Raw genomic sequence first — 16,737 nt, 5'->3', positions numbered from 1 at the left:
GGAACTGAACACCTACAGGGAATACGCTGCAACTCAGGTCTGCTGAGGGAAATCAGAAGGACGGGGAGAGAGGGAGGCAGAAGAGACAGAACAAGAGTAGGATGTAGGAATGGGAAGGGGGGGGGACTGGCACTCAGGCAGCAATGACACATGAGACTGGTCTAGGGGGAGGAATCGTAGAAATAGAGAAGGATGGAGGAGGGTTGGAAGAGTTAATATAGATGAGGAGGAAGCCAGAGATAAAGAGCATCAAATATAGTTATTTATTCCCACAAACACTTGTGGCTGTTCCCCACTTGCGCCCGTTTTGTTCTGTTCTCCTTGCGAAAGGATTAACTGCAAGAATATTTCTGTGATCATTTTTGTCACTGTGGAAAAATGCTGCAGCTAAATCTTTGACTCCTTTAAAAATGAATCTGCACAGCAAGTTGAAATAAAGCTGTTTGAGTCAAAGAAGGAAAAACCAAGTAAGCATAAAAATGTAAGGAGAGGAAAGAAAGAGGCAGTTGGGGGAGGAAAGTGGAGGAACGGATGGAGAGCAATAAGCAGGAGCAGGGCGGTGAGGGAGGGGCAGATTAGAGAGCATTTTACACTCTGAGCTCTTCAGCCATCAACACAATCTGCAAAGCTTTGAAGAGAGAAGAGATGTGCAAGCTTTCTATCCAGAAATGTTTGCTCTGCACTGCACAGCACACCGTCCTCTGTACTCTGGGTGTGTGTGTGTGTGTGTGTACCTGCAGAATCAGCTCTGTCAGTCAAGCAAAGCGAGCGGCTCAGCTGAGCTTCCGAAAACCAACCGACATCACACAAAATCGTAGAGACTGAAATGCATTTCCGCCTAACAAAAGGTGAGGGGGTGTGGCAAGCCCGACGTGGCTGTGAAGTCTGTGGCAATATTTTTGGCCGATTCTGATGAGCAGCATTGAAACTCAGCGTTGCTTCCGGGCGCTGTGTCCTCATTTGTTTTCCAAAACACCTGTCAAGCTGATCACAACGTCCATGTCAGATTGTTGACTTTGGAAAGTGGTTGGCACAGACATAAGCTAACCTGACGATGTTTTTCCCTGCTGCTTCCTTTTAGTATTTGTTTCAAATGCAGAGGACAACATCTTATGGTTTTCGACCATTGTGGGCAACCCTATAAATCTATATATATTTTTTTTTTTAATTATTATTTTTTTTCAACACAGTGTTGTATAGTTTAGTAACTGGATTGTGTATTGGTTGAAATAATTTTTGTCCATGTTGGTGACACCTATCACTGTTTAAAGCTGAGAAAACTGCAGCACTTGCTCCCGCTTATGTGGCTGTATTTCATCAATAAAGGCCTCCAGGGTCCAGATGGACTCAGTCAACTTCATGGCAGAAAAAACCCAAACATTTTGTCTGCATGCAGGATTCCTGACACACTTGTCCACCAATGCACCCAGCTCATTGTATCGCTCCTGAGTGCCGGAGAGGCCCAGGTGGTGTAGTTTTCTACTTAACCTTGACAGTAATGCTCTGACACAGCTTCAGTGTAGCAGCAGTGTGTGAATAAGTGTGTTATACATGTGCAAGTGTCTGTGACCGCACTGTTTCATCCCGACAATTTCGCAGCCTCTCTTGGCGTCCTATATCTAATTCAGCTTTCTTCAGCTTCCAAGGACCTTTCAGGCCAGTCTTCCACCTCTGCACGCAAACATTTAGACATTTTGCACACCTCGGCCTGCACAGTGCACACTCTCTCTGCCTCAACCTCCGGGTTGCCATGGAGGAAGGTTTTTCCTTGCTGCCATGACAACGTGAGTTCTCTTTGGTCTCCCTAACGACAGATGAATGGGAGAGACAGCGGCTGGGTGATGTAGATGTTGTTGGATGGGAAACTCTGTGATTCACACACACACACACACACAGCCGAAGTCATCTGTGCAAACCTCACTGGGAATGTGCGGTAATGTATAATGTACACAATTAAAATCCAACCTCATGACCTCACAGCCTACGCAGAGAAACAAAAGGATCAAAGGCTGAGCAAATACAATGCAACAGAATAAATACACCAGACAACACACTGGACACCTGGTCAGTTATGCCTGGAGCCCTAATAGACCACACTGCAGTTACACAGTTGTTGTTGTTTTCTTACTGAAACAAACGTGGAATGGATGAAAACACGCGCCTCTGAAATACATTGAATTCCCCAAACAGTGTGAGACTCACTAGTTTGACCTTTTACAATGGGTTTCAATTTTTATGTCGGTTCAGTTTGTATATCTATGGATAAAAGTCTCAATACAGTCATGAAACATTTTGTTGTGAACATACAGCCATGCTCATGAGTTCTCACACCCGGGCAGAATTTGTGAAATATTTGAGAAAATACTCTTGTTCCTGCAAATAACTTTTCTTTCATTCATGGTTAATGGCCAGGAGAAGCTATCTGTTATCACACGATTGTGTTTGCACCTTTTAAATCACAATGACTAGTGGAATAACTCAAACGGCCCTGATCAAAAGGAAGCTTACCCTTGAAGTTTTGACCCGATAATACACACACATGTTGGCATGCACAGGTTGAAATGGGTGGTCAGGGTAACCGTCCACAAGTCTAACAGACCTCTGCCCATTTCATCCACTGCGGCTCTGACTCTGATTGATTCTGAGCCATTGGAAAAGCACATGAGCAATCAAAGCACATGCCAAAAAAAAAAAAAAAAGTAGTTGCACTGTATGAAACACGAAAAGGCTATTAAAAGATATCCAAAGGCTTCAAAATGCCATCAATAGTGTTCAGACTCTGTTGACACCGGGCCACGGTCAGGTAGACCAGCAAAAAATCCCAGCAACAACTGCCAGAAAAAATTATTTGGGTTGTGAAGAAATAGCTGCAAATAACTTAGCAGATTCTCTGCAGAAAAGTGGTGTGGCTGTTTCAAGAGGTACAATAAGGAGGAACTTGGACGAAAATGGGCAGCATGGTCAAGTCGTCAGAAGAAAGCCACGAAATAGCCCACAAACAATAACCCAAACACACCTAGAAAGCCCCAAAACCTGTGGAAGAAAGCCATCTGTAATAATGAGACCAAAATTGAACTTGAGTTCAGTTTTGTTTGGAGAGGAGTCAACAAGGCCGTTGAGGGAAAGTGAACCGTCCTTATTGTAAAGCACGGAAGTGGCTCTCTCATATTTTGGGGGTGTGTGAGCCACAGTGGCTCTGAGAATTTAGTCCAAATTTATGGCAAAATGAACGCAGCATATCATAAGAAAGTACCGGAGGACAATCTCAATCTCATCAGCCCGGAAACTTGTGGGATGTCCTTGGATTTCCCAACATGACAGCGATCCATAGCACAAGGCCTTATCAAGCCATCAATAACGGCAGCAGGAAGAAGTAAAGGTACTGGAGTGGCCATCACAGTCTCCCCACCTCAATATCGATGAGCTACAGTTCATGTGGGACAGCCTGAGAATTGAGAGGACTTGGAGTTGGTTTTTTTTTTTTTTTTTTTTTGCCAAGGAGAAGAGGAAACTTTCCAAGCATTAAAAACAGTATTAAAAACAAGGGCATGCAAACGTTTGAAGAGGGATCAGCGCCGTATTTCCTTTATCGCTATGTTTCATCAAATGGTTTTGCTGTTTTGAGATGCCTGATAATTTAAATTGACTCTCACGTAAAACAAATGAAATGTGTTTTGCCTGATGACTCATTTAATGAATTGCACACAGTTTCTAAATTCTGCCCGAGTATGAAAATTTGCGAGCACGACTGTAGAATGGAGTCCAGCACAAGTAGCTGAGCATTTTTACGAAGAGTAAATATATCGTCCGAACTTTCTGTCCCAGGAAATACGTGCATGATGTGTGAGTGTTCATGCAGTTCTCTACTTCCCAGATATTTACATAGTGAACTGAATCAAGTGCAGCTGCGTTAAACCAAACTGGTCACACTGATTGGATTGAGGTGAACTGAGAGGGGAAATGTCAAATAAATAAATATCCTGCTTTTAATTAGAGCAATGATGGCTGATGACTGACAAGTACTTCAGTACACATGCAAGATATGCTGCATAACAGGCAATCAAGGTAATCAAGTGGCGCATGTTTTTTGTTTTTTTTGTGCGCGTGTGTTAAAAGTTAATCCATTCTTACCTTAAGTCTCTCAGACACCCCGTCAGTAAGGCTGATGGTGAACTCCTCCACCTTAGGAACCTTCAGCCTCTTCTTCTCTGTCTGATACTCTGTACGGGTTTTCACCACCACCTTGAAGAGAGCAAAGCCATTAAATCAGAGGAACACGGATAGAAACAGCCCAAATCACAATTTCCAGAACAGGCCACTAATGAGATCTACACTGAGGTGTCGAAAACAAGACGCTGGAGCACATCAATTATGAAATATGTTTGAGAACAGACAGCTCACAGTGCGGAGGTCTAAGAACTGACAACGTGTACATGAATCATAATCGCAGACCTTGCAAACCTTCGTCTTTATTTTCTTGCATCTTCATCTGAGTCCTTTTGAATGTTATAACTATGTGGAGGTGTAGAAATGAAGCCTTCGGTAAATGCACGAGGTTTCATATTTACAGATATTACATTATTCACTCTTTAAATATAGAATTTAAAAAATAGACATGTATAGTCAAGAGGCCTGATGAGACACCAGGAAGACATCAGGAGCTCAGACGCCATATATTCTGATAAAGCACAAGCAAATAGAAATCAATTTAAAATGAAAGATCGAACAAGCGCAAAGTGCAATACCCGGAGGTGTTCGAAGGGAGAGGGGAGAGATGAAAGCTCAGGTAGTAAATCTGGGGGAAAAATGAAAGAACGCACAGATTGCATATATATCACACTATAGTTTTATTTTATTCAGTATAATAGTACAGCAGACACCCAGCACACTGGTGCCAGGCATCTGTTCAGGCTCCGCTGTACGTTAATAAGGTCTGGTGCCCCCAGTCTAACACCCCCAGTCTGAGGGGAAAACACTGTGCTTTGGGCTGGCAGCTAGAGAGGACAAAAGAGGCAGGGCGGTTCAGGTTTGGCCCAGTACTGTCAGTCTAACACTCCTCAAGCAAACAAGTTTAGAGCTGCGGTCAAAATACAGGACTCTGGTGGAGGAGACGTGGACGAGAGACTCTTTAACGAAGCTCTCAGATTTGCCTGCTTCTAAACTTTGCATAGTTGTGTGAGAGAGACACTGGTGGAGTGGGATTTCTGCTTCGTTTAGAAACTGCACCGCTGAAGTGTCAGCCCCTCCAAAAGACATTTCCAGTTTTAGTCCTGCAGTGAAGTACTGTATTTAAATATAAATTACAGACGCAGACAGAAGGTTTCCTGTCTCTACCAAATCACAGTGATGAACTTCTCAACCGCGCCTAAAGAATAAAATGTTTTAAGGTCAGAGCTTCCTACGTCCGTCACTTTCCCACTGAATAATCCACGTGTCCAGGTTGTCCTCTCGGTCTCCCTGATATTTGGCCACATTTGCATAATCTGTTCAATTTAAAATTGATTGCCAGAAAAAAAATCTTCATTTGGCCTGTATGCCTTGATTTCATCTCCTCATTTGTGTTTCGGCCTAAAAGAAGAGCTTTGAGCAGGTCTCACCTCGCCACTGCGCGGACTAAAAGGAGCACACGTCCCTGAAGTTTTGTGCATTCGTCATATATTAATGCCACAGCAGAGGAGGAGACACGCACACAGAAAGGTGTGGAAATGATGAGGCGGTGGAGAGGTGACTCCAGAGAGACAGAACAATGTCTAAGTGTCCTTGTGGCTAATTACTCTGCTTCTGAGCCGCTCTCTGTCACTTTGAGACAAAGCCAGAAACTGCTGTGCACACAAACTGGCTCCGCCATCTGCATAACAAAGCTGTCAGTTGGCTGGCCGCAGTAGGTGCGCCAGATACTGGGCATTTGATGGTGCCCCCGAGCCTCGCGGCTTTCAGCGCAGCGGCACCAGACATCACCATTTCGCCTCAGCTTCCTCGTTCTCTGATTCATTTCACAGTAACGTCTTTTGGGACCGCTGCGGAGCTTCGTGTTGCTTCGTTACTATCAGTGCTGTCTCATTTTCACAGCCCTACAGCTGTCAGCAAAATCTGGTGAACAAAATGCTGCCTTCCCTGATCAGACGGGTCCGAACTCCATGTGGTCAACCATGAATTCATGAACAATGTAATCCCATTTGATGATGAAGGCATGAACAGTAATGACAGAAAGAATGAAGATATGATTACGACTTGCTTACTCCATCGAGGTAGTAGCTAAGTTTTCATTTGTAATTTCTCCCAGATTTTGCTACTTAAGGGAGTCTATTTGGACCAAAAATCTTCAAATAATCATGTTTCTTTCACGTAAAAATTTGTTCAGTGTGACCTTTTAAAAGCTCTGTGATTGACACAGTTTCACTTTTTGTTCTGCAATGAAGCACCACACAGAAACAAAGTGCAGCGCTTAAGTCAATCTGTGTTTTTATGAGCAGCACTCTAGAGCTTTTCAAGTTTTGAATGAGTAACGCATGAAAATGTACATCTATGAAAAGACAGTTTTAGCTTGTCACACTCAGCCAGCCACTTTCTCTTTATGTCTCCCAAGCGTTTTTTCTCCATTCATAAGATTTTTTTTGACAGTCCCTGAGGAAACGCTGTCAGAACTGTTCTACGCTCACCGTCTTCCTCACTATGTTATTCCTCAAACCTGTTATCACTGTGATTTCTTTTTCATCTTTCATCTGCAAAGACTGAGCTGCCAGAGAGTGAGTTAGCGAATTTTCAGCGATGAAGTCAGCTGCAGACAGGAAGTCCATCCTGGTTACAATAAAGCTACAACAGCTTGTATCAGGATACTCCTCTTTTATTTTTTACATTTAGATTGTGATCTGCGCAGCACGGCGGCATAGTGGTCATCACTGTTGGCTCACAATAAGCAGGTCACAGGTTCGGTTCCCGGCCTGGGGCCTTTCTGTGTGGCGTTTTCACATTCTGCCTGCGCAGGTTTCCTTTGGGTACTCCATTTTCCAGATTAGATTAACTGGTGACTCTAAATTATCTGTAGGTCTGAGTGTGAGTGGTTGTTGGTCTCTGTCCATCTCTGTGTGTTGGCCCTGCGATGGACCGGTGAACCCCGCCCTCGCTCAGTGTGAGCTGGGATTGGATTGGATCCAGACATCATGTTTGGGTTAATTGGTGACTCTAAATTGTCCGTGAGTGTGAGTGGTTGTTGGTCTCGTCTGTCTCTGTCTCTGTGAGTTGGCCCTGTGATGAACTGCTGAGCTGGGATCGGCTCCAGCACGACCACCAGATCCTTCACTGTGCACTTCTTTTGTTTTTACTCATATTTTAAACCTCTACCTCTCCATGTCAGTGAAAATAAACTGTGAACTTCTTCACTGACAGCGGCCTATTAATTCACCTAGAAGTCACAGACTATGCAGTTGTGATTCTGCCGCAGAGTGGAAACATTTCTACGAGGCAATAAACTAATATTAATCATCCGTGATCCCAATTCCACTAAGCATTTTACAGGAAAAGATGAATCAGCTCTAAGTTTGCAGATTGCCTCATTTATGTTAAAAGATTCCCTGTTGGCTCCGGGTTCGGTCTGAAAGCTGTGGCTTGGAGAACCACTGAGCTAAAGCACACTGAAAAGCTCCATATAGCCGCAGGGAGCCACAAACTAGTTCTCTGTGATTCCATCACCATGAACAAGACTTTTTACACACAAAGCCAACTCCCTAAATTTATTGATCTTTGCAGCTTCGACTTCTATCATCTTGAAACTGACTCCTGAGGCCCATTTCCGGTTCTCCCTTCATCCAGGTGAGAGCGGGCACTTATTTACATCCCCCTGGTATCAGAGGTATAAATCAATCTCTGTTTACACAGCTACTGTAGAGAGGAAGCCAGCAGAGCTCTGAGCCGTGGAAACCAGCACTCCAACCAATGGGAAGCAATGAGTGTAATGAGTGAGTGAGATTTTCTTCTTTCTTTTCTTTTACTGTAAATACAGACAAATAACTTCTCTTGTTGCTGTGTTGTTGCTTTAATTCCCCTTTGTTTCATGTAAAACGTTTTGTTTATTTCTCAAAAGCGTGTGCTCAATTAAGATTTTTCAGAAAGTAAGGAAAATTGATTTCACTAATTGTTATTGCCTACTTTCATTTCCAAAGGACCCGTTGAATTTAATATTCATAAATTCATGATAGATAATAGGGAGACTGCCCCCCGAGACCTAGAGGTTGCATTGAGATTTAGGAAATTTGTCACTGTTTTCTCACATTTCATATTCCAAAGGATTAATTGATGATCAAAATAATCATTAATAACTCTAAATCAGGATTTTGACTGAACTAGGTTATGGATAACTAATGAAATACTGAATCCAAGCACACATGGAGACATAGGTTTGGATTTAGACTTGAGAGTATCTTGCAGCCAATCAGTGAATGCAGAGAGTTTATGTATAATTTGTGCTGATTTATCAAATGAAAATTGGATGAAGGCTCATCTTGTTTCATGACCTTGCATCGTCAGACCACATAAAAAAAAAAAAAAAAAATTATTCAACGATCCTTAGCTGAGCTAGCAAGCTGAGCGTGGTTTCCTGCTCCCAGGAGTTCCTCCCTAATTTATGAAGAAGATAGGAAAACACAGCCGTAGAGAATGAATGAGACATAAAAGGAAGGAAGGAGAGGAAGGAAGGGGTGACGATGTGTAAGGAGGCGTATTGGACAGGAATTCAGAGTGTCTGTCGTAGTCCTTGAAGCGTTGTCTTTGTATCGGCGCTTTGTTCTCAGAAACATGACAAACACAGAGAAAACATCTGCCTGTCATCTTCTTCTGAGTCAGTCTTTCTGTCTACCTCCGTCTCTCTCCATCCTCCTCTGGTGGTTGCTGCTGTTGTTTTAAACTACCAGCAATCCAATCAAGATATTGGTGACCCAGTGGTGGCTGTGATGCATCCGCGGCCGGATGGAATCAAATCTAATACCTCTCGAATGCTTCAGCCTCTGTATGCCGGAGCAGCAGTCCTCTCTCTCTCTCTCTCTCTCTCTCTCTCTCTCTCTCTCTCTCTCTCTCTCTCTCTCTCTCTCTCTCTCTCTCTCTGTGTGCGTGTGTGCGTGCATGCGTGCACGCAGGTTGCCTCACTGCACCTCACCCCTGCAAACATCGCTGGGTAACCCTGTAGCCCAGGAATCACAGAGTGGCAGGCAGGGCCAGTGTGAAAACAGATCGGGGTCTTATTATTAAAGCTGCTCCGAACCAGACTGTGGATCAGGGTTGCTAGTCAGGTCACATGACCCACTAAACCTCGTTTTGGCTTCAAAGGGCAGGGGGAAGGAGACTGGTCCCAGATAAGATCAGATGAAAGGCTGATAAAAGTTGATTTAACACTGAGCTCCGTGAGGCAACACGAGTGGCAAGAACAACAACCTTAATTTCAGTGAAATTGCACAGGATATTAATGGTGTAGCATATTTTAAGATGTTGCGACAGAGAAATACTGTTAAATGACTGTTAAATCACTCCGTTTTCACACCTGGAGAAGTCCGAACATGCTGAGTTTTGACAACTATACTGTATTTGCAAACGCCAATCTTATTTGCAGTGTTTACATGGTGCAACCACCAAAGACTATTGGATTGTCCACCAGAAATACAACTGCAGAGAACTGCAAAATACCATCCGGTAAAAAACCTCCTCTGGCCAGACATCATTTTCAATTAAGAGGGCTAAAACATGGAAGGAGCTGCCGGCTAAATAATCGCTAAAAGCCGAACAGAATTATCAGCACTTTAAGATCAAACTGTAATAATTTTATAAAGATAATCAATCATGCAGTGTGGGGACAGGGCGGGGGGGGGGCTGCATCTTCCAGTGTGAGAGTGTGTTATGTTTGATTGATGATTATTGTTTCTATGTTGTTTTAAAAGCCCTTCGAGGGAATGGCATTGGAAATTAGCAGTAGCTGCAAACCCTGTGATGCATTTCATTTGAAAATTGTTACACAATTCTCTCCGCCTATTTCATCCACCCCTATCGAATAACCATCGAATGAACCAAGGAAGAAATATGGTTTCCCGCAGTCGTTGTCCTTTAATTTGTAATCCGTAAGATTTAAGTCCTAAATCAGCCCCTGCTGTTCATTTATGTGAGCTAAGCCCTTTTGTCAGACTTTGTATTTGGCCTACTGAAGCCTCAATGATGAGCCAAACTTCACAAAGGACAAACAGCACAATGACTTGATTTATGGATGCCGAGACAGTTTTTATATTTTTGCTCATAAAGCTATTCATATTGACATTTTACGATATAAACAATCTATCTTTCTTTTCTAATGGGGATAAAAAAAAAATTGAAATTCTTGTTGGTTTGGCAACACCTGTGGCTGCCATGGTAACAAGCACTACGCATCCCAGAATTCTGTAGGCAGGAGCAGCGACTCTATCAGAAAATGCCAAAAATGGCCACATGTTGTTTTTGTTTTCGTGGGGGTGCTTTTGAATAATTATTGAGTTCAGCACTGACCTAAAACAGATAGCTTCACAATAAAAGCCTCTGACTGGAGCAGCACTAACAGAGCAATGTTAGTGAGGCTAACATTAAGACAATCAAATCAAATTGAGACAGATAACCAGCGTGCATTGCTTTCTCTAAATCCCTGCCAGCACGGGAATGGCAGCCGCGGCTAGTTTTATAATTATAGAGAGCTAATTACAGAATGTAATCAACACTAATCACTGTGACAAACACATGGCTTCCTATGGCTGTTTCACAATAAAAGCCATTCTGGGTTTTGCCATCTTGAATGTTTTTGAATATCTATACTTAATGTGGAGGCAATGAGGCAATAATACATTAAGTGGCTAAAAACATCTGTATTAATAGTATTGACGCCAGGTTTGGCATCTTGATTTGTTAAAGAAGTATTGTAAAGAAAATACCAAAAACTGACATGAAGATGTGACATGTTGTTATTAAAGACAGAACAGTGTGATCATACATTTAGACAGCACACAGGATGTGTAGCATTAAATATATAAATAATCTAATCCATAATAATAATCAACATCCACTCTCTGATGTCAGGGTTAGGGTTAGGGTCTCTCAGCCTAAGTTGGATTCGTGTGTCACTTGCCCAGAAGACAAATTCTCTTTTCTTTTTTTTTTTTTCAAATTCACAGATGTTGCACAGAGCTGACTTTTCCAACACCAACACTGTCCCATTTAAGGACAAATAGATGGATACATCTGCATTCACAAAATGATTTGGAAGAAAGACAGAAACTTAGCTTAGTGCCCGTAGGCATGAAAAAAACCAACCGGTGTCTGCTGCAGCTGAGCTACAGAAATTGTCGGCCCTATGAGCTGAGTAGATGTAACAACATTTGGGCTTTCATCAGGGCGGTATGTAAAACTTCACAAGTCTTCTCTGACCTTTTTCAAATGTCGACAGCTGTAGCTCACTGGTATATCAGGAGCTCATACTGGCTATTGCGTGTGTGTGCGTGGTTATCTTTGCACAACGGCAGCTTTGATGACAAAATGCGAGCATGTTCTTGAGTCCACTGGGATGCATTTAATCAGTGTAAAATGACTGACAGGTCTATGAATGCCAAGTCAAGACCTGGTGGCTGCTGACACGAGTGACTTGTCTCTCTCACACACACACAAACTCAAACCAATTGTGTATAAGGCGGGTATTTGAGCATGTGTGTGTGTAAATGACAAGTCTCCCCACTTAACAGGTATATGAAATAGAAAGAGACTGTGCCTCCCTCAGCAGAATACACAATGAGGGTTCAGACTGTGCCTGTACCTCTGTCTGCAGTGGTGCAAGGGTAGGGCCATTTTCAGGATTATTTTTGCTGTTCCCTGTTGACCCTCGACAATGAAAAGCACTTGAAAAGCTTCAGTCCAAAAATTATACAAGCTGTCCTTCATATGAAAAACACGGCAATGGCTCCCGCAAAATGGTGCGAATGTTTGTGCTTTTCGTTGGCTGGAAACTCAGGTCCTCGGCTGACACATGATATAAAAGCCTTCTGCCCTCTGAGGGTTGCTGCTTGCTTTTAAAGGACCAAGATGTATTTCTTATCTTTGCAGGGATCTTTTCAAATGTAGTTGCACGGGGAAAGGCTGTTTGATGAGATGAGGTTTGTTAAATGTCGTGCTGTAAGGTAGCAACTACTCTGATTTTCTTCGCTGAGCCTTCAAATATCCTTTTGAGTCCAGGCAGCAGTCCAAAAATCTAAGATATTAAAAGGAATAAATGAACCATTTGGGCTATACAGTCATACTGTACAAGAAGAAAATATGTGCTAAATGAGGCTACTACCAGGATCCAGTTAGCGTTGCTTTAAGACTGATGGGAAACTGCTAGCCTGACTCTGACTAGTTGGTGTAGATCAAAAATCTTACAAGCATGAGAGTGGTTTTGATCACCATGTCTGAATTTTAATAAAAAAGAGAATATACCTATTTCTGAAAATGTTAGAACATATATTTTTTTAATAAAAATAAATAAATAAATAAAAACACAGAAAAGCAGCTAAACCTGATATTTTAGAGGCTGTGATCATAGAACACAGAATTTCCTCTTGACAAAGAATGAATTAATATTGAAAATAAAAGATTATCATTTCTTTGTCATTGAAGTCAGTTCCAGGAACTTTCTGTTACAGCTATTACAGAATTTCAAGTCTTCACTGGTCCAGAACAGCCTGTGCCTGTGTAAAGCTGAACTAATCATCTGATTAAAGCCTGAGCTGAACACGTCGGCCCCGAAGTTGTTTCTTGACTGAAACCTTCTGATAATAAGAGGAGAATGAACTAAGTGGAGCCATGATTTTCTGATTCACTTGTCATTTCATCTTGAGGTTCAAAAGATGAGCGATTGATCAGCTCAGAGGAGAAATATGGATTCACAGAGGTGTAAAATGAAATTATGAAACTGTAACTGTTTCCATCAAACGAGCCAAACACTGTCTCACAATGGCTGAATAATAAAGCTTTTATATGTGCTGGAAGCATCAGTGAGCTTTCCTATTGTCTGAATCTATTCATTTTCATAATGTGCAATCAGTGCAGCTCTCTGTCTCGACCCCATAGAAATGCCAATCCGCTCGCCACATTGCAGTGCCACCATGGTAACTGGATTAGCGTGCGGCGACGCATTTGCTATGGGATGTCGACATGATAAATGACAGCTTGTCTGGCACCAAATCTGTCTCCTAATCTGGAAAACAAAGGACATGGCTGGGAGACAGCAGAGATGAATGAAGGTGTGAATGAATTAAAGTGTGTGTGCGCGTGTGTGTGAGTTGGGAGGGGTGAGGGGGTGGGGGGGTGGCGGGGGGGAGTGGACAGTTTGGGGGTTATGTAGTGTTAGAAAGTGTTGAGGAAAGCGTGGGTCAACAACAGCGGGCTGATAATAACAGAGGAAACTCTCCCAAACGATCAGACAGCATTGGCTGCAGCCTCTCACCTTGTCAGGTGCTTGGCTCTGGAGGCTGCCAACATCCAGCGGGGTGATGAGGGGCACGTTCTGAAAGCCGTCCTCCACGCTCACAGATTTGCCCCCCTTGTCTTGAAGATTACTCCCCAGTTTCACCATCTTTCACGGCACTTGAATATATTCCCGTATTTCCCCAAAGGCTGCTCCTAAATGGAAGAGGCGTTGGGAAAAGGATGGCTTTTACCTTGCAGTCTCTCGGGTCAATGAAACCTGGCAGACTATTTGTTTAAGAGGCTTCTGGTATGTGAAAATGGCAAGCGAATGAGATTTGGATTTCAAGCACACAATAATAATCAACAAATGTGTTGAAATTACTGATTGATAAGAAGAAAAGCAGTCCAAAAATGAAATCAAAAAGCAAAAGCTGAAGAAAACAAGAGGTTGTATTCTGCCAGCAGCCTGTTAATCAGTCGCACATAAACAACTAGAGGAGGACTGATTGAAAATGGTTGAAAAGCGGATACTCACAGCGGATCGTCCTTGTCTGTGTGTTCCCTCTGTGCCGCGGCAGGTCTGAGTCCGGACGGAGCCGAGGATGGAGGCTGATGATACAGATGATGCTGAGGATGCTGATGCTGATGCTGATGCTGCGGGAGAGCTGAGGCTGTACCGCCGGAGACAAAGTGTGTGTCTGGCGGCAGGTTTTCCGAGCAGCAGGCAGCCCAACCCCCCCCCCACCTGATCCAAACACAGCCTCCTGTTCACCGTCAGCCGCTGCTGCTGCTGCTTCAGCCGCCGGACCAGCCACTAGGGGGAAGTTCGGTTCTTCTTCTTTTACCTCCTTCTTCCTCCTCTCCTCCTTCTTTTTCTTTCTTTTTTTTTTTTTTTTCTATCTGGGGTCTCGTTTGTTTGGCCAAAGTGGAATGAATGTTTTCTTTCACTGTTCCTCCAAAAGTCATGTGCTCACACCTACAATGAGTGTTTATTGTAGTTTTGTTTGACTGAACCGGGACGCTGAGTGAGTCCAAGGTGTGATGGGGAGAGGAGTTTCAATTCTGGGTGGCAGCTCAGATGAAACAAGGAAATTACAAGGTGGAGGAAATTGAGAAAAAGGCGTCTCATCTGACGATACAAGTCATAAAATTTTCCCTCAAATATTAATTAGATTTTTTTTTTCTGTCGCAATCAGATGTGGAAATGTGACGATTTCCAAATTAATAATCCGATGCATCCACGGGGATAACAAATTTCCCGCTGGACCTGAGAGCAGTAAAAGCAGTATTTATTTATTTCTTTATTCCTTTTTTCATTCATTTAATTTTTGGTCCCACAGCGCCATCTGACGGTTCAGTCAGCAACACACAGGCAGAGGAAGAAGTCACAGTAAGTCTGTTCTTAATTATCTTTATTTATTTATTTATTTGTTTGTTTGTCTGTTTGTTTGTTTCTTTGTTTGTTTGTTTGTTTATTTAGTCCTGCAAGATAACAAAAGATGCAGAGGACCTTTTTTGTCTCTAGACTTCTTCAGTGAAAAGAACTTTGTTTCTTAGTTTAAATCAGTCAACTTCTAATATCTGGACAACAAGCACAGTTTTAGCAACAAATTATATATATATATATATACATACATATATAACTTGCTGCTAAATGCTGCTAAATTAAATTTGCTTCCCAGCAAATAGTTGGACTGTGTACACAAGATGCAACCAGCTGGTGGTGCAACTGAGCTGTCAGCCGGTTTGTTGAGGTTTTCCTGGAATTCGAGAAAGCAGCGAGACATGACCCAGTCACCTCTCCTGCTTTGATTATTAGTTTGCATGTCGCGTATTTATTTATTCACAGAACAAGGAATGTGAATCAGTGTGAAATTTGGCTGTGGATCCTTAAACTGAGAATTTATTATGAGTGAAGACATTCTTGGAAGAAAGACATTGATTTAGAAACATTTTCGTCACTCGCTGAGTTACTTCTTCAACACAAAATCAAGCATCAATGTATATACTATCATTAACTTTTATTAAAAATAAGTGGATTTGTTGTTAGAGAGTAACTTATAACCAGCTGGAGCTTTTTGCTGACCTCCAGTGGCAGAACGTCTCACCTTGCTGTGGTGATGTAGGCGTGTACAACAGGGAGCCGCAGTACATTATGACCTCACTGTTTGGTATTTTTATCGATCACTTCTCGGCAGTGAAACCTTTAACCTGTTATGTTCCTCCATGTGTAATTACTGAACATCTTACTCAAAGAAATTAGTATTTAACAAGCAGCGATTGTTGAAGGCTCAGATTATAACGAGCTCTATGGCTGTTACTTCATGCCAAATGTGTGGGTTTCACACTTCAAAGTTAAAATGACCATGAACACATGATGAGTATCTCCAAACGTTCAGGCCGACTGCCCGTGCAGATGTTAATGTCACACTGCGCGGCAGGAATAAAAACAGCAGCAGCAGTTACAATAGCGTTTCACGTCTTAACACGAATAAGCACACAAAATATTATTTCCATCACAGTTAAGATTTATTTCATTCAACATTTCACATTACAAATATTTAAAAATTATGCATACTGTTATAAATAGTTGGCTGCAAACAATTAAATAACATTAGATTTTTCTTTTTCGTTTCACTAGCACTTCTACAGACCAACTCCTAGAAATATGGACATATCCGTATTACATAACTTAATTAGAAAGGAAAATACAAAAATAGGAACTTATAAAGTGAAATGACAATAAAAATTAAGGTGATATCTTAAGTAAAAAAATGCTATTAATAAATACAACAACCTTCCCATACACAGTTAAAAACTATTGAAATCTTGCCATTAAGTAACATCATTAACAGACAAATATTTAAATATTTATTTTCCTTCAGAAAATGTGAACCATATATTGTGGAGCACAATATAGCAATTAGTAAAAACTAGACATTTAACATATTAAAAGCTTCACCTCAAAAATATAACAAAAATCTGATCAAAATTATAAAAATCAATTATACATTCCAATTAAAAATATACCAATAAACAGCTAAATACATTGTTGACCTAATAATTACAATGCAATCAATCACAGTAGCTTAAAATAAACAAAATAAGCAAATGAGCACAAAACTTTTAATGTTTTAAAAATAACTTCAATTATTTATATTAGTACAAATAGTTTGATTTCTTTTCTTTTTTACAAACACCAGCATGAAAAGGATTACAATAACAGTAGAAAATGACTGTGAAAAACATATTAACATCTTCTTTAATTAAATGTCTGCAATTAAAAATGGCATTAAA

At 41.7% G+C, this 16,737-nt stretch overlaps 1 protein-coding gene and 1 long non-coding RNA gene across 2 annotated transcripts in view; one reads left to right on the top strand and one right to left on the bottom strand.

Moving 5' to 3' along the window:
• The window catches only part of nsg2 (neuronal vesicle trafficking associated 2), a 34,897-nt gene extending 20,460 nt beyond the window's left edge, over positions 1 to 14,437 (bottom strand). Inside the window, exons 1-3 of the mRNA XM_029519625.1 lie at positions 13,976 to 14,437; positions 13,478 to 13,653; positions 4,132 to 4,242 (exon numbers count right to left, since the gene is read on the bottom strand). Coding sequence (XP_029375485.1) covers positions 4,132 to 4,242; positions 13,478 to 13,606 — 240 coding nt within the window. The 5' untranslated portion in view covers positions 13,607 to 13,653; positions 13,976 to 14,437. The remainder of the gene's footprint in view (positions 1 to 4,131; positions 4,243 to 13,477; positions 13,654 to 13,975) is intronic.
• LOC115054397 (uncharacterized) overlaps positions 1 to 16,737 on the top strand; it is a 137,886-nt gene that overhangs the window by 116,421 nt on the left and 4,728 nt on the right. The window contains exon 3 of the long non-coding RNA XR_003841596.1: positions 14,019 to 14,830. This is a non-coding gene — a long non-coding RNA (uncharacterized LOC115054397). The remainder of the gene's footprint in view (positions 1 to 14,018; positions 14,831 to 16,737) is intronic.

The sequence above is a fragment of the Echeneis naucrates genome, chromosome 14, assembly GCF_900963305.1.
Source record: "Echeneis naucrates chromosome 14, fEcheNa1.1, whole genome shotgun sequence".
NCBI lineage: Eukaryota > Metazoa > Chordata > Actinopteri > Carangiformes > Echeneidae > Echeneis > Echeneis naucrates.
Note: the sequence above shows the minus strand (reverse complement) of the source record. Positions and strands in the feature narration are given on the sequence as shown.